We start from the raw sequence: 13,575 nt of genomic DNA, 5'->3' as shown, positions 1-13,575 counted from the left end.
CTCCCCCGCAGCAGGAAGCTCCAGTGGGGTTTGTCCGGCTGCAGCAAACGATGTAGTTGGAGAAATATTAAGAGAAATATCTATTTCAACCCAAGGTACCGTGACTTAGCTGTTCTGAGAGGCCCCCCCCAACCACACACCCACCCACGTGCAAACACACTTACGTTAGAAAACTACACACAGAAAAACAACTTTCTTGGCTCAAGACGAGTCAGCAATGCCGGCACTTGAAAGTAACCCCCAGACACCCTGTTGCGGTCAGTCATACAGCACAGAAAACGTTGAGGAGTGGTTAGCACACCCGTACAGCTTTGCATCTGAAGTACTCCACAAAGACCATACCTGTTGAAACATTTCTGCCTTCCTTTCCCTGCCCCCTAAATAATCCTTTTTTTCTTTTTTTTTTTTTTTTTTGGCATTATACATCCTTAATTTTTGGCTCATAACCATTTGGCTCTCATGCCTACTAAAACCACTCCTCCCAGGCTCCCAGTAGCATCACTCAGCTAATCAATCTACAGTATTATTTGCTCTCTTAACCATCTTCAAGTGTTATAAATGAGGTTCTAGATTACTTTTGGTTGCTGACATCAGTAAATGTTTCAAAATGCATTAGCCATCGCTCAAAAACAAAGGAAAAGCTTAACTTTGGCTGTTTCACCCACAGCACTTGAAATAAAGCCAGAGCCAGGCAAAAACACAGGGAATAACGATGGCCTGTTACCTTGGGCTACCCAGTTGACTGAGCCGTGTTCATCCCCCTCTCTGCAAATTTGTTCCTTGGGTCACCTCTGTAGGACCTTCCCAGGTCTCATCCCCTACAACCCGATGGCTCTCCAGCCCTTACCCTGCCGCCTGCCGTGTCCACGCTGCAGAAGCCGTTTCCTCCACTATCGCCACGTGGGCTGCGCAGTCTTAACCTTGTTGGGTGTCTCGGCAAAAAAAATACACTCTTTACTTTTAGCTTTTTAGATGCCAGGTTGTTGGGAGCATCCATTCACTCAGAAGACATCTTCATCTGCTGCACCGGCTGCGGCTGAGCTCTGCGTACGGCCAGTTACTCCAATGCAGTTACTCCCGCCTGTCACTAAGGGACGATGGCTTTTTCTGAGGTCGCCAGTTCTACAAGTATTCGCAAATACTCATAATTTTAGTAGCGGAGGCCGAGGCATTTACTGGCTACGTAACTCCCCTCCTCAGCAATACATCAATAATTTATAATTAAAGTTCTAATCATAAGTACTTTGTAAGTCATCAACAGCTGCTTTAGTAAATGCTTAATTATTACAGGTCCTTATAGAGCTCAGTAGGGTGGTAAGTTTGTTATATTTATCCCCTTGCTACTAGTGTGTTCATAAACATCTATAAAGCAACGTGCTCAAGTTTGCAGCTAGCTCATAATAAGCCATCGATGAATGCAAGTTAAATATAAAATCAAATCACAATAAAAGTGTTGTCATCCTCAAGATGCTGCTGTAGTTCGATGGGCAGGAGGGAAGTTGCACAGGTTTTTTTAACCTCTTTCATAAATAACTTTTCAAAAATAGGCTTGGAAAGCTTAAATTGATTGAAAATTCACATCAAATTCAGTAAACAATTGTTAGCCAAAGGATGGAAAGAATTAAAAGATTCAAAGGGGTTTCTTTCAACATCTTAAAATAAATTTTTCTTTAAACAAGCTAGATCAGTCTGGGGCACAATGCAAATTGCTTCTATTTCCTTTCTTCCCCAAAAAAGAGAGGAAAAACATTTCAGTCCAATGAGAAATTATTTTCTGTCTTAACTCAGAAAACCAATAAATGAGTTTTACTGTATTCATGCCACTCTGTTCCCGATAGCTTACAGACACTTTCAACCTGAAGGTGATGCTGAGTGCTACCTAAGCGAAACCTCCATCATCTGACATGAAAAGCAGCAAAAGCTCTGAAGGTCTACGGGCAGAGGGGCGCAAGAGCTGCATCAGCTTTTGGGGTTGTCCTCTCGTCAGATGGCCGATGCCACCACTTCAACGCATTGGCCAACGCTCAAGCAGCAGGATCAGTCAAAGACCGTTTCCTATGAGCGATGAAGACAATGTTCTCCTTGGGCGGCTCTGCTGTGACTGCCCTTACAGGGTCACTGCAGGTTGAATTAAAATTAGTTTGCAAAGTCAACGATAAAGTAGCATTTTTCCCACCTCAAATACACGTAGGTGTGAGAGAGCATCTCCCTGTTACACCAGGAGGGTCTCGCTCACTTTCTGCAAATAGGGAAGCAACAACATGACCTACAAGGGGCTTAAACCCACCAGCAGCTTTACTCAAACAAGACACAACACACACCCAACTGCTCCAAAAACCGGCCCGCACATAACGTTCAGCCAGCAGCTCCATCCAGCAGCCTCTGCCTCTCCTAAGAGCGACACGAAGCCAAGCCCCAGGTTTCATTGCCTTCAAACGGCTCCATGTAAACCCTGAACTGTAGCTTCCGAGGGAGGCTAAGAACGGTTAAACGTAGCCCGTCAAACACTGCAGGGGTGCAGAGCAGTGGGTTTCCCACCTCCTGCTCCAGCGTCGAGAAGTATCTGTCAACCCCTCGCCAGCTATGGATGATCCTTCCTGCCTCCAAACCCACTCTGCAAATTAAGTACGATTTCTGCGGGATACAAGAAGCTATAGTGCACGTGGGATTGCCACCGATGGCTTGTGTGAGGAGCCATCACAGGAGGCCAAAGCAGGAGGCCAAGAGGAAGGAGCACAAAGACTTTGCTTGGTTGTATTTTCGGAACACTTTGCATCTGCTCTGCCTCTGCCGCCGGCTATGCCCTGGCCGCAGTACAAGGCTGGATGCACCCAGGGGCCATGGAAAGCAGCCGGGACGTGAAAGTCCGCTACTGGTGCGGTCATCCCTTCATTGGGTTAAAAATTTGGGAGGGCCATCAGACACCAAAAACACTGATAAAAATGGTGCGATGTGCATTTCCTTACCTCTGCAAAGTTTCTACTTAAGGCAAGTGAAAGGGAAGAATCTCTTTTTTATGTCACCCACGTACAGTTTTGATATCCAAGTGGATATGCAACTCACTCCAGTTTTGCAAGGGGGGAGAGGAGAAAAGGAAAAAAAAAAAAAAGAGACATGTGCTGAGGAATGTGAAGAGGGAGGAAAAAAAAGCCCTAATGGGGTCCCCTAGAGAAACAGATGGCACAGGGGAAAACCAGGATCCTCTTCCTTGTTTCCAGGCACAAAGTCCTTCTCTTCCCCCATTTTTCACAGACAACGTCCCAACTCTTCCCTCTCGTTACGCTCGGCTGACCCAGCAGAAGTGGCCCCTACTGACAGCAGAGACTTGCAGCTCCGTGGGAGGAAACCGGCCGGGTGGGGACCGGCCCCTTACCGATGGGGGATGTCTCCAGTCCGGTGCAATTCCCATCCCCATCCCGCCACCGTGTCCCGCCCCACCGCTGCTCACCGCACACCCGTGCCATCCCAACGGCTCCTTCCTGCAGCCGCCTTGCCAAAACGCGCTATTCGGAAGACAAATGACAACGGAGGGGCTCCTTTGGCATCTGCAGTTCAGCTGTTTGCTTCCTTTTTTAAGTTTTTTTTTAATTATTATTTTTTTGGATGTCAAATACAGGAGCAGATGTTCCAGGCTGATGGGAGCTGCTGGCTGGGAGAGCCTTTCTGGCTGGAGGGCAGACAAGAGCAAGGCAGAACAAAGCTGATAACTGTGGCCTCTCTCTATTAAGAATGAACCTTTAATCCTTTTATTCACCCTCCTGCTACCTATGGCTTTTTCTGGCTGCCTCTAAAAGAACCTTTTTCTTGTTTGGTTTTTTTTTTAAAAAACAATAATCAGCTCATTGTAGGCAGTGGCACTTGGTCAGCCTAAAGCCCACCCAGAACACTTTCACTGGAGTTTTAAAAGGAAAGGGTAAAGCCACAAGCATCATTAGCACCGTAATTTTGCTTCGTACATCCAAATGAGAAAACTAAAAGCTGGGCATAACATAGAAATGAGACCAGGAATAAGACAGGACTAAAGGAAGGCTCTTGCTGCATTCACCTTCATCAAAAAAAAGCCCCATTAATTTTGGAGGAGGCTGCAGCATTAGAAAGCACTTAAGTTTCTCCCCCTGCACTTCTCAACGTTGAAATTACTGTTTTCCTTTGCTTATTCCCCTGTTTTAAGCCGAAAGAGGACAGTCTGTATGAGTCCCTGTTTGGATCAAACCAGTACAAGAACAAGAAGGTATTTTCCATACCCTAAACTAACACGAGGTCTGGACTAACTCCTGCTGCGGTGACACCGGAGCCCAGGGAAGTCAGAGGCTTCAGTGGGAACTGAACGGGACCGGAGTGAAACGTGCCACCGCCCACAAAACATCTGAGAAACAAACAGCCGAGAGATTAGAAGAATATTAGAAATAACCAACAGATCACAGAATACTGAGCCACCACCATGTCTTCACCAAACCATTTGCACCAAAAATACTGCTAGAAGAAATCCTACGTTTAACATCCATTTGGGTGTTTTTGCACCGATTCCATTAGATATCACGGAGTTCGTAAAAAGCATCACATCATTTCAAAATAAGAAGGCAAATCAAGTATTATATATGTACATGTTTTAATTAATTTTAAAAATCGTCTACATTTAAGGATAGATTTCAAGGGTTCCCTTATATTTTTTTTCCTGTTACATTAGATTATACCTGAATAATCTGCATAGTAACCTTAACATTTCAGGTTTCTTCTTTTTTTTTCTTTTTTGTTTCATTGCGAAAATATCAGTTGCAGGTAGCAATGTAACATCTCAACAACAATCACAATACGTGCAGGATGCCCAGCCAGAAGCATTTCTCTGTTGATTTGCAGTAGCATGGCACTTTATAATTTGTGTATCAGTACTCTCTTTTTTTTATTTATTTTTTCTTTTTAACTCTAGTTCAGATGTGGCTCAAGAAGCAAAAACAAACTTTCTTCACTCAGCCTCAAGCGTGGGGTCAGCTCCTCAGCTGGCTGCGATCTGCTCCACTGGAGTTACTCCAGTTTCTACCAGTTTGAGGTCGTGGCAATTTTTTATTATTAATTTTTTTTTTCCAAAACACACCTGTATTGCCTTCATCCTTTCCTTAACATGAATGCAAACTTCAGGCCTGTGGTTTGAGTCCCCTCATTAGAGGACACTAATGAAGTCTGTGCAGTGGCTCCGTCCCCCAGCCCTGCTCCCTGCATGGGCAGGAACGGAGAGGGCTGAACGCTGCCAAGAGCGGCACGTTGGGGCGGTAAGGGTCTTGAGAGGGGAAAAAGAAAAAAAAAAGAAAAGAAAAAAGCTAATTTTGCCCTCAGTGTTAGACTGTGACATGTGAAGCATTTCTGTTTCCAGATGATCAGCCCAGCTGCTTAAGAAGGTATTCATACCACCTACTGCCAGCCAGACTCCTACAATGAGATGCTCTAAGCCTTCTTACGGAGACCGCTGCATCTCGGCACTGACTACGTTAAAGCCTAACCTTAGCTCGTGTGTCCCCGTGAAATGCGCACAATTAGGTGTTGTGAATACCGTCTCTTGCCCCCCCCCATCACCTTTCCTCACCCGTAGAAAAAAGTGCTTTTGCTTTTTCTACCTGATCAGTATTTGGGCTGCTCGATCCTGTCCCCTATCCCATGTGTTTGTACTGAGATCTGTCCCGAGGGATTTGCACTTGGTTGGCCGTCAGCTTGTGGTGGATATGGTAAACGCAGAGGGTTATCACGATAACCAGCCCCAGTATCAGGCCCAAAATTAGAGGCAGGGTTTCTTCTAACTGCTCCCTCTGGTCCACCGGGCACTTGTGTTCTGCAGGGAAAGAAAAAGTGAAGAGAGAAATGAATGAGACGTGGCAAATTGAACTGCTGCTGCAGCAGCGAAGCGACCCCCCGGCGTCACGGCTCTGCGCCGGGGGTCCCTGCGCAGCACAAACAGCCCCGGCAGCACGGAGGGACAGCAACGTCATCCGAGTCCCCGGGAGGAGACCAGTTGCTTTGGAGGAAAGTGAAATCACAGTCACCACGCAGGGTTTGGAGGGACAGGGAATATCCATCAAACCAGCGGACGAGGTGGAAAAAAAACCACACTTTCATGCCCGTGAGCTCCTCTTCAGGCCTCTCCGCCACGGCAGCACAGCAATGGCCTTGGTGGGAGCAGGACAGGGAAAGCACAAGTTTCCTGACCGTGGCTGAAGACCTGCTTTGTTTATTCAGTTATAGAGGATATAAATATTGTATCACAAGTCCTTAACATCAGTAAGTCTTTAACCCTGCATCAGACTTACCCTGCTCATCGTTAAAAGACTTTTCCCCCCTACCTGCACGTTGAAAGAGACCTAACCGCATCTCTGCCCCCTCTCCGAGAGCTCCCCACGGGGACTCTTCCAGCACCGGCAGAGCACGGCTGTGTCTGCGGTCAGACACCGACCCCGGAGCCCGCGTTTTCTGTCAAATACGGCAAAGGATGAGCAGAAGCAACATGTGCCTCCCTGGTGCTTTTCTCTCTGCCGTACAAGTCCTCATCTAATAAACCACTAGAAAATCACAATAACCACAGCTCCAATGGGAAAACACTTTTCTATTTAGCTTGCAATGACCAGCAAGGTTAGGAAACACGTAACGCTGCTACTCCCGGTTCAGCTCCCTTACGCTTCCAGAATATACCGCAGGCCTGGACGACAGGATCACCATTTACTTTTTTCCCCACGGGACTGTTACTTATCGGTGCTGATGGACAGGCCGAGCCGATGGCGCCGAGATGGGGCTGCCAGACCAAAAAGAAGAAAAATGCCAATTCTTGGCAGGGGGGCGGGGAAGGTTATGGGGTACAGGAGGGACAGTGCTCTGCCCCTCGGATCATCTTCTTCACAGCACTAGAATTGTGCTGAAAACAATGAAAATAGCAATTACTTAAAAAAAAAAAGTAAAAAAAAAAAGGCTGCATGTTGGACGAGCAGATACAAAGGGCACCACTAATTCCTCCCATCGCTAACGACTGTCCAGATGGGTTCCCCAGGCAGCTGATTGCAAGACGCAGAGATCTGCGATAACCACAAACAGCAAACGCTCTGCAAATCTAACGGCATGTGGCAAAGAGCAGGAAAAAACCCAGAGACCCCCCAGGCCCCGGCAGGAGGTGACAGCAGGGACGTTATCTCCAGCGGTGCCGGCACCTCCGGGAGCTCCATTGCCTTCGGGAGCGGAGCCTTCCTCCCAGCACCAGGCTCGCAGCGATGCCATCAGGAAACGTTTCAAGTTGTAAATGAAATGAAACAAAAAAGCCAAAGTGAAGCGTAGTCTAACAAAAACCCCCGTCCTTTTCAGTTCCAGTTGCTCACTGTTTCACCAGAGGAGTGATTAATCACCAGGACTGTGTTACAGGCGATTCAGCAATTGCTGCAATGCAGGGGTTTTGTTTGTTTGTATTAATGAGAAAGGGGGGGAAAAAAATCCCAACTATTATTTATCTCCCAAAATTGGGTTTCTAGAGCTTTGTGAAATTCTTCCTGGTTTAGGATGCTAAGGCCCGACCAGTCTCGCGGCACCAAGGCAGAGACACAGCGGCACGCTGGCATCCCTGGACCCGACCGCGGGAAAAGCCACGCACGGGGCAGTGCCGTGGGTCGGAGCAACCCTGACCCCACTGGCCACGTCCCGGTACAAAGCAGCACCTCTCCCACGGGAAGGATCCGTGCTGGAGGAGTCGCCGTGCCCTCACCACGCGGTGGGAACAGCCAGGGTGTGCTGGCGTGCCAATTAGCAGGGGCACTAATTTTTGCTTTGAAAGTGGTTTTAGCTTAAACCCTACAGAAAATTGAAATAAGCCTGCTGTAAACCCAAGAGAGGACACTCACCTGTGCTCAGACACGGCAGGTTTGCCTGTGCGCCTTTCCTTAAACAGGAACGATGCTGGGTTTGCAGGAGAATGGGGTGGACGGGGTAGAGGGGTCTGCAGCCAGCGAAGAAGACAAAGCTCAAAGCACCGGTGCTGCGATGCAGAGGACTAACCCAACTCTAAACCACCTGCTTGCAATATTTGAATTCCCAGCTTTTGCCAAAGCAAACCGGCTGCAGAGCATGAGATCTGCCAGAGGACACGGCCAAAGCTCTGGTGTCCACAAAAAGCCACGGCTGTATTTAAGTGTCCGAGTCACAACTCAAAAAGGTGTCAATTCTTGCGAGCAGCCAAGGAAGATAGTTCTTCATCCTGACGCTCTTTAATAAGGTTTAAAAAAAAAAAAAGCCAACAGGAAAAAAAAAAAACCCAAACTCAAAGCACAGCTCGCGGTCTGCAGCCGCACACCCACAGACCGGGCTGCTGGACCCCGCGGCACCTCCCCGGGCAGAAAGCGCCCTGGCCCGGCAGCGAAGGCAGCCTTGCAGAGCAGCCACCTCCTGCCCTACCGACACCTTCTCCTCACCAGACACGTCCATTTTCTCCTTTTGGAGCCGATCGCCAAAGTCTGGGCTTTTTGGAGAGTGTCAGGGGAATGGGAATGGGGCCGTGGGGGACGCAGCACCAAGGCACAGGCAAGTGCTAAGCACAAACACATCTGCACCAGAACTAAGCCCCTCCAGATGCTGACCGCTAGGAAGATGAATTTTGTATTTTAACATCAATATAATGTTAAAACACATCATTTTACAACAAATAAAAATGTTTTCACATTTTTAACAATATACTTTAACATTTATACAGCATTTTTCACCCCAAGAGTTCAAGCATTGCATAGGCGCCGAGGCCCACAACGCCGCGGGGAGGCAGGTAACGGGTATCAGTCCTGGTCCGTCGGCAAAGGAAAGCGCAAAGGGGGAGCGGGAGGGGAGAAGGGCTTGCATAAAGTCCACGGCAGACACAAATTCAGACACTCGAGCAGAGGGCGGGCAGGTGGGCTGGGCGATGCACAACAAACGAAACACCATTGCATTGGGAACTGCCGTGTGTTTTAAACCAATGCCTTCTGCAGGAAAACAGCCCTTTCCATCAAATTTTCCTGAGTACTTTGTTTCAGGTCACAGGGATCTCGGTCTTTCCCAAGTCGCTGGGCTCCATCCTCAGCCCAGGAAAGCAAAAAGGTCCCTAGCAAATTTCGGCTATGTGAGAAGTTCAGGTGATGTCGGGAGTTTTGCTGCATCCCGAACCAGGGGGGGGGTCACCCCCTTTGCCAGAGAGGTGCCACCCCGCAGCCCTGGTCCCCGCCCCGTCAAACAAAGGCTGCAGGCGGACACAAAGGAGACCTTTGGGTAGGTTCCTCATCTCTCTTTTGTGCTGCGCTTCAACACCCCGCAGCACCCAGGCTCACGTACCGCCACGGTTTCTATGGTGAGTGCTCGTCCAATTTCAGTACTAGGCTACGAAACCACCCAACAGGCCCATTTTCTTGTTTCAGCATCCTCCCTGCAGAACAGATAGCAGCACAGGGGGGAAAAAAAAAAAAATCAAACCAAAAAACCAAACACAATTTCCCGCAGTCATGACCACAAGCCTGAGGATCGGTGCAGGGGCTGTTCAAAGGGATGGAAAAACATCCCGGTTGTGTCTGGCATGACAGGATGGATTTTTGACATTTTGAGATGGGTGTTTATAAGTGATTAGGTTAAAAAAAAAAATAAAAAATTGACTGGGTGCTTTTTAAAATGCGGCCGCATATCCTGTGAAAAGGAGCTACTCGGTGCCAAGGATCCCTGAGAAAATGTGGCCCTCGTTTGGGGTGGCTCGGAGGGAGATGAGACCTCCCAGGATCCTGGTCCCTAATTTCAGCCTTTGCATCCCTTTGTATTCCTATTTTGCGTTAGTTTGATTAAAATCAAAAGAGCTGACAATTTCCGTGGGGTTCTTTCGCCAATTTAAATGTTCTCCTCGCACCCCCTTGATCCAGCTCTCTTTCTACTGATCTTTTAAGCTGAAAAAGTACACATATTTTTCCTGTTAAAAAAAAATGAAACTTCCCAAGCTCCAGATGAAAAAATGTTCTGCTGCTTCTGTATTGAAGAAGGTGGATATATATATTTACGTATATTTTCATATATATGTATATGTATGTATTTGTGAGAGTCGGAAGCAGTGTCTTAAAAAAAAAAGAACAAAGATACTCTAGCACAGGAGTTTAAGCACTGGAGACCATAAAAGCAATCCAATCACTCCCTACGAGCTTTTCCATCTGTCCCTTTTTCGTCAGGACCGCTGACAAAACCTTTCCCACCCTTTCCTGGAGGTAAAAGCGCCCGGACCCTCCTGCGCCTCGGCCACCCTCGGGCTCCAGCAGCTCTCCTCCTCTATTCCCAAACATTTCAAAATGTTCTGGAGCTCGTTCATAATTAATAGGCATTTTACCTAATGGGAAATTAATGAACCGAAAAAGAGAAGGCTAATTACTGTAATTTAAGATTGGCAGCGATCCTCAGACCCCACAAAGGATCACGTCGTGCCACGCGTGTGCCGAGGGCACGCCGGTCTGCAGGGTCGGCGGGGACGGGACGGTGGTGGAAGCGGCCGAGCCCCGGGTGAAGCTTCACGGATAAACGGCCTCTCCGGCATTTCTGACCATTCTCTCCAGGTGCTCCTTGCTATTTAACTTCCAGGGGAATTCAACAAAAACAAGTGGCATTGAATAAAGACAGCAACGACAACAAAAAACCCAGAAAGCTTGACAAAGAGAGAAACCACGCTTTCCTCAGGAGGAGGAATTGCCCACACACGCTTAAAGATTGCTAAAACCAACCAGGGTCTCTCTGTGTCCCGGAGGAAAAAACAAAAAACAAACAAAACCAAAAAAAAAACCCACACAACAAAGGAAAAAAAAAAATCACTGCCTGATATGAAAGAGCCTGTAATAAAAAAGGCAGGTAGTTCTCTTTGGCAATGAACGCCGCGTTGGGTTGTTTTACCTGCAAGCTCTCAGACTTGACAAGTTTGGTGTCACAGAGACACAGCCGCTAAAACTGAGCCCAGCCTTGCGAGGTTTAACCGCGCTTTTCTCAGCCCCCAAGGTCTGCCCGGCCCAGCCCTGACTGCAGGAAGCCCGGATCCGCAGCAGGGAGAGGATGAAGATGTGCCAACAAAAAAATGATGGGAAAGTATTAAACGCTACCTTTTTCTCCCTGTAACCACCTGTGCAAAATGTGGTACCACTTCGATAGAAAAAAAAAAAATTTTGTGCCCACAGACAAAACCTACTCCATACTACTCTGGCCTTGCCGTGAGTAATTCAGCCACGCAGAGCGCTGCCGGAGCCAGTACACATAATAGCATGTATTTACTACATCAGTTAGAGAACGTGAGTCATGAGCGTAAATGCTCAGCTCTGTACTCGGCGCAGTGGTTTTTACTGTGCTCCAAAATATTTCCCACACGCAAAACAATAAAGCGCCATGTTTTTAATGCTAGGCTTGAAAATAACACCACCATTCTCTAACTCGTTACTAAAACATTTGGCTATTACAAATTGTATTTGTGCCTTGTTCCCATAATGGAGTTAACTAACTTGCTAAGATGGCACTACAAAAAGGGGACTGGTCTCAAAGCCCTAATTCAGGTGAGCATCTTTAGGTTCCCCCATTCAACCTGATGGAAGAGGCAGGGGGAAGCCGGCGAGGGGGAGCACCATGGGCTCCCCAAGATAAAGGGCGGCCAAACCTGCAGGAATTGTGCCCCACAGCAGCACTGCTGCTGACTTCAGTACAACCCTTTGATACGAACAGCACGTGTGAACTCACGTTTTCTGTTATGCACAATTAACGTCGAACATAAGAAGAGGCGTCCCATGTGTCTGGCTTCGCTGAAGTCCCTGTTACGCTTCCTTCCCCCTTGCAATGAGCATTAATCAAACCGAAGCCAGCAATGTGCATCGCAGGTATCACCTGCCACCGCAGCCCCAAGCTTTCCTCGGTGCCCAGCGGCCCGAAAAATCCCCATGAGCTGCACCGAAGCACCCTGCGTGCTGCAGAGGAGACACCCAAGCCTTGCAGGGCTCCCCAGGGACCAGGCAGCTCTGGGGCTCGTTGGCAACCTAGCGAGATGTGCCCTTACAGAAGCCAATAGACATGCAACGATAGCCCGTGTTTTGACCAAATAGCAGCCGGGCTCAATCCAGAAAGGCTTTTGGGGGACCACGGAGGCAGGGAATGGGTTGGAGGGACTGCAGGGAGCCCTGACAACCCACTGGAGGGAGGGGAAGGTGCTCCGATAAAGGTGGGATCTAAATTCCTTCAGTACATCGCGACACCCCCAAAGGCCACAGCAGCGTCAGCACCTCGGGGACGCAGAACATGCCCTCGCCCTGCCCCTTACCTTCACTGAAGACAAAATCAGCGGCGATGTCAAAGGGCTGGATGCGCACTTCCGACAGCAAGAGCTGCACAGACTTCTGGTGGTCGCTGGAGATGAGGGAGATGGTCTGCTGTGCCTGGCACTCGTAGGACTTCCCAGCCGGGGTGACCAGGGCAGAGAGCTGGTGCGAGCTGGCCGTGTGCTTCCCGGCTGGCCAAGGGGCAGAAACAGGAGAGGTCAGGTCCCGTCTCTGGGGGACCGACGTGACTTTATTAACAAAGCTAACGAACTGAACACAAGGCTACGCAGGCGGTGTGCAATGCGGCAGCCGCACACTCCACTGCTCTTAAAGCAGCGTTTTCTCCTGGGGTGGGACCACGCTTTTGGCATGACACCCCCACATAACCAGGGCAGCTCCCGCACTGGGGTTGCCTGCCCGCAAGCAGCAAAGACGGCTGCAGCGCGCCGTCCTGTCGGCACGAAGGGGAGAGCTGGCTCTGCCGCTGCCAGCTATGCTCGTGTCGCACGGCTCGAAGTCTACAAAGTCGGAGGAATGGTTTCTGTCGATGGAGGTGCAGGTTTCAGCCTCGGACTGTGCTCGTACTCCCTACGTTCAGGAAACAGCGATTCCTGCGGCTGCACTTGGGCTCTGAATTCAGGTTGGAAGGAGCAATGCAATTGGGGGACCTCACTACAAAACAAAACAGGCCATGACACCTTTCCTGAAAATTCAGTGTGACCATTTCACCCAAGTATAGATTTTGAGAAAATATTTTTCCATCGCATCAAGCTTGTTTTATGAATGAAGGCCGAACGCGGCTCAGCAAGGTGGAATGAGGGATGCCTTCCACCGCCTGCTCTTCTGCAGCCCTTTGTTCCCCTCCAGAGCACAGAAAGGCAATCAGCGCCTCGCACGTGCAGCGGCTGATGAGGCACGGCCACCACCGTGGTTCGGGGACACAAACAGTAGAAACACCAGTGGGAAAAACAGCTCCACGTCCAGTGTGTCTTATGTCACAAACTCACAACAGACCATTCAGTGGAGTTTGAAAATCTTAAGGAAGAACAACTTGCAAATGACAATATTTCAATTTTCAATACAAGACAACTCACTTCTGAGAAATAAAAACAAAACGAAAGCCAAAAGAAAGGAAACCCAGTGAGAAAGAGAGGAGGCTGCTGGGTGCGGAGGCACGTAGGGGTATGGATATTGATGTCGATCTCATCGTTATCTTGGGAAACCGCTGCTTCCCCACCTATTCAACCATCATCAGAACTGAGGACAGAACTAATCT

General features: G+C 48.6%; 1 protein-coding gene across 1 annotated transcript; it reads right to left on the bottom strand.

Annotated features, from left to right (window-relative positions):
• Window positions 1–5,642: 5,642 nt before the first annotated feature.
• LAMP5 (lysosomal-associated membrane protein family, member 5) lies at window positions 5,643–12,887 on the bottom strand (the record flags this gene model as incomplete). Its single annotated transcript, XM_009700790.1, has 3 exons — window positions 5,643–5,821; window positions 12,302–12,490; window positions 12,704–12,887. Coding segments are annotated over 3 exons (552 nt in total), but the record flags the coding sequence as incomplete, so codon positions are not given.
• Between the last annotated feature and the right edge of the window lie 688 nt (window positions 12,888–13,575).

Source organism: Cariama cristata, unplaced genomic scaffold (assembly GCF_000690535.1).
Source record: "Cariama cristata isolate BGI_N322 unplaced genomic scaffold, ASM69053v1 scaffold14535, whole genome shotgun sequence".
NCBI lineage: Eukaryota > Metazoa > Chordata > Aves > Cariamiformes > Cariamidae > Cariama > Cariama cristata.
This window is presented reverse-complemented; position numbering and strand designations above follow the sequence as displayed.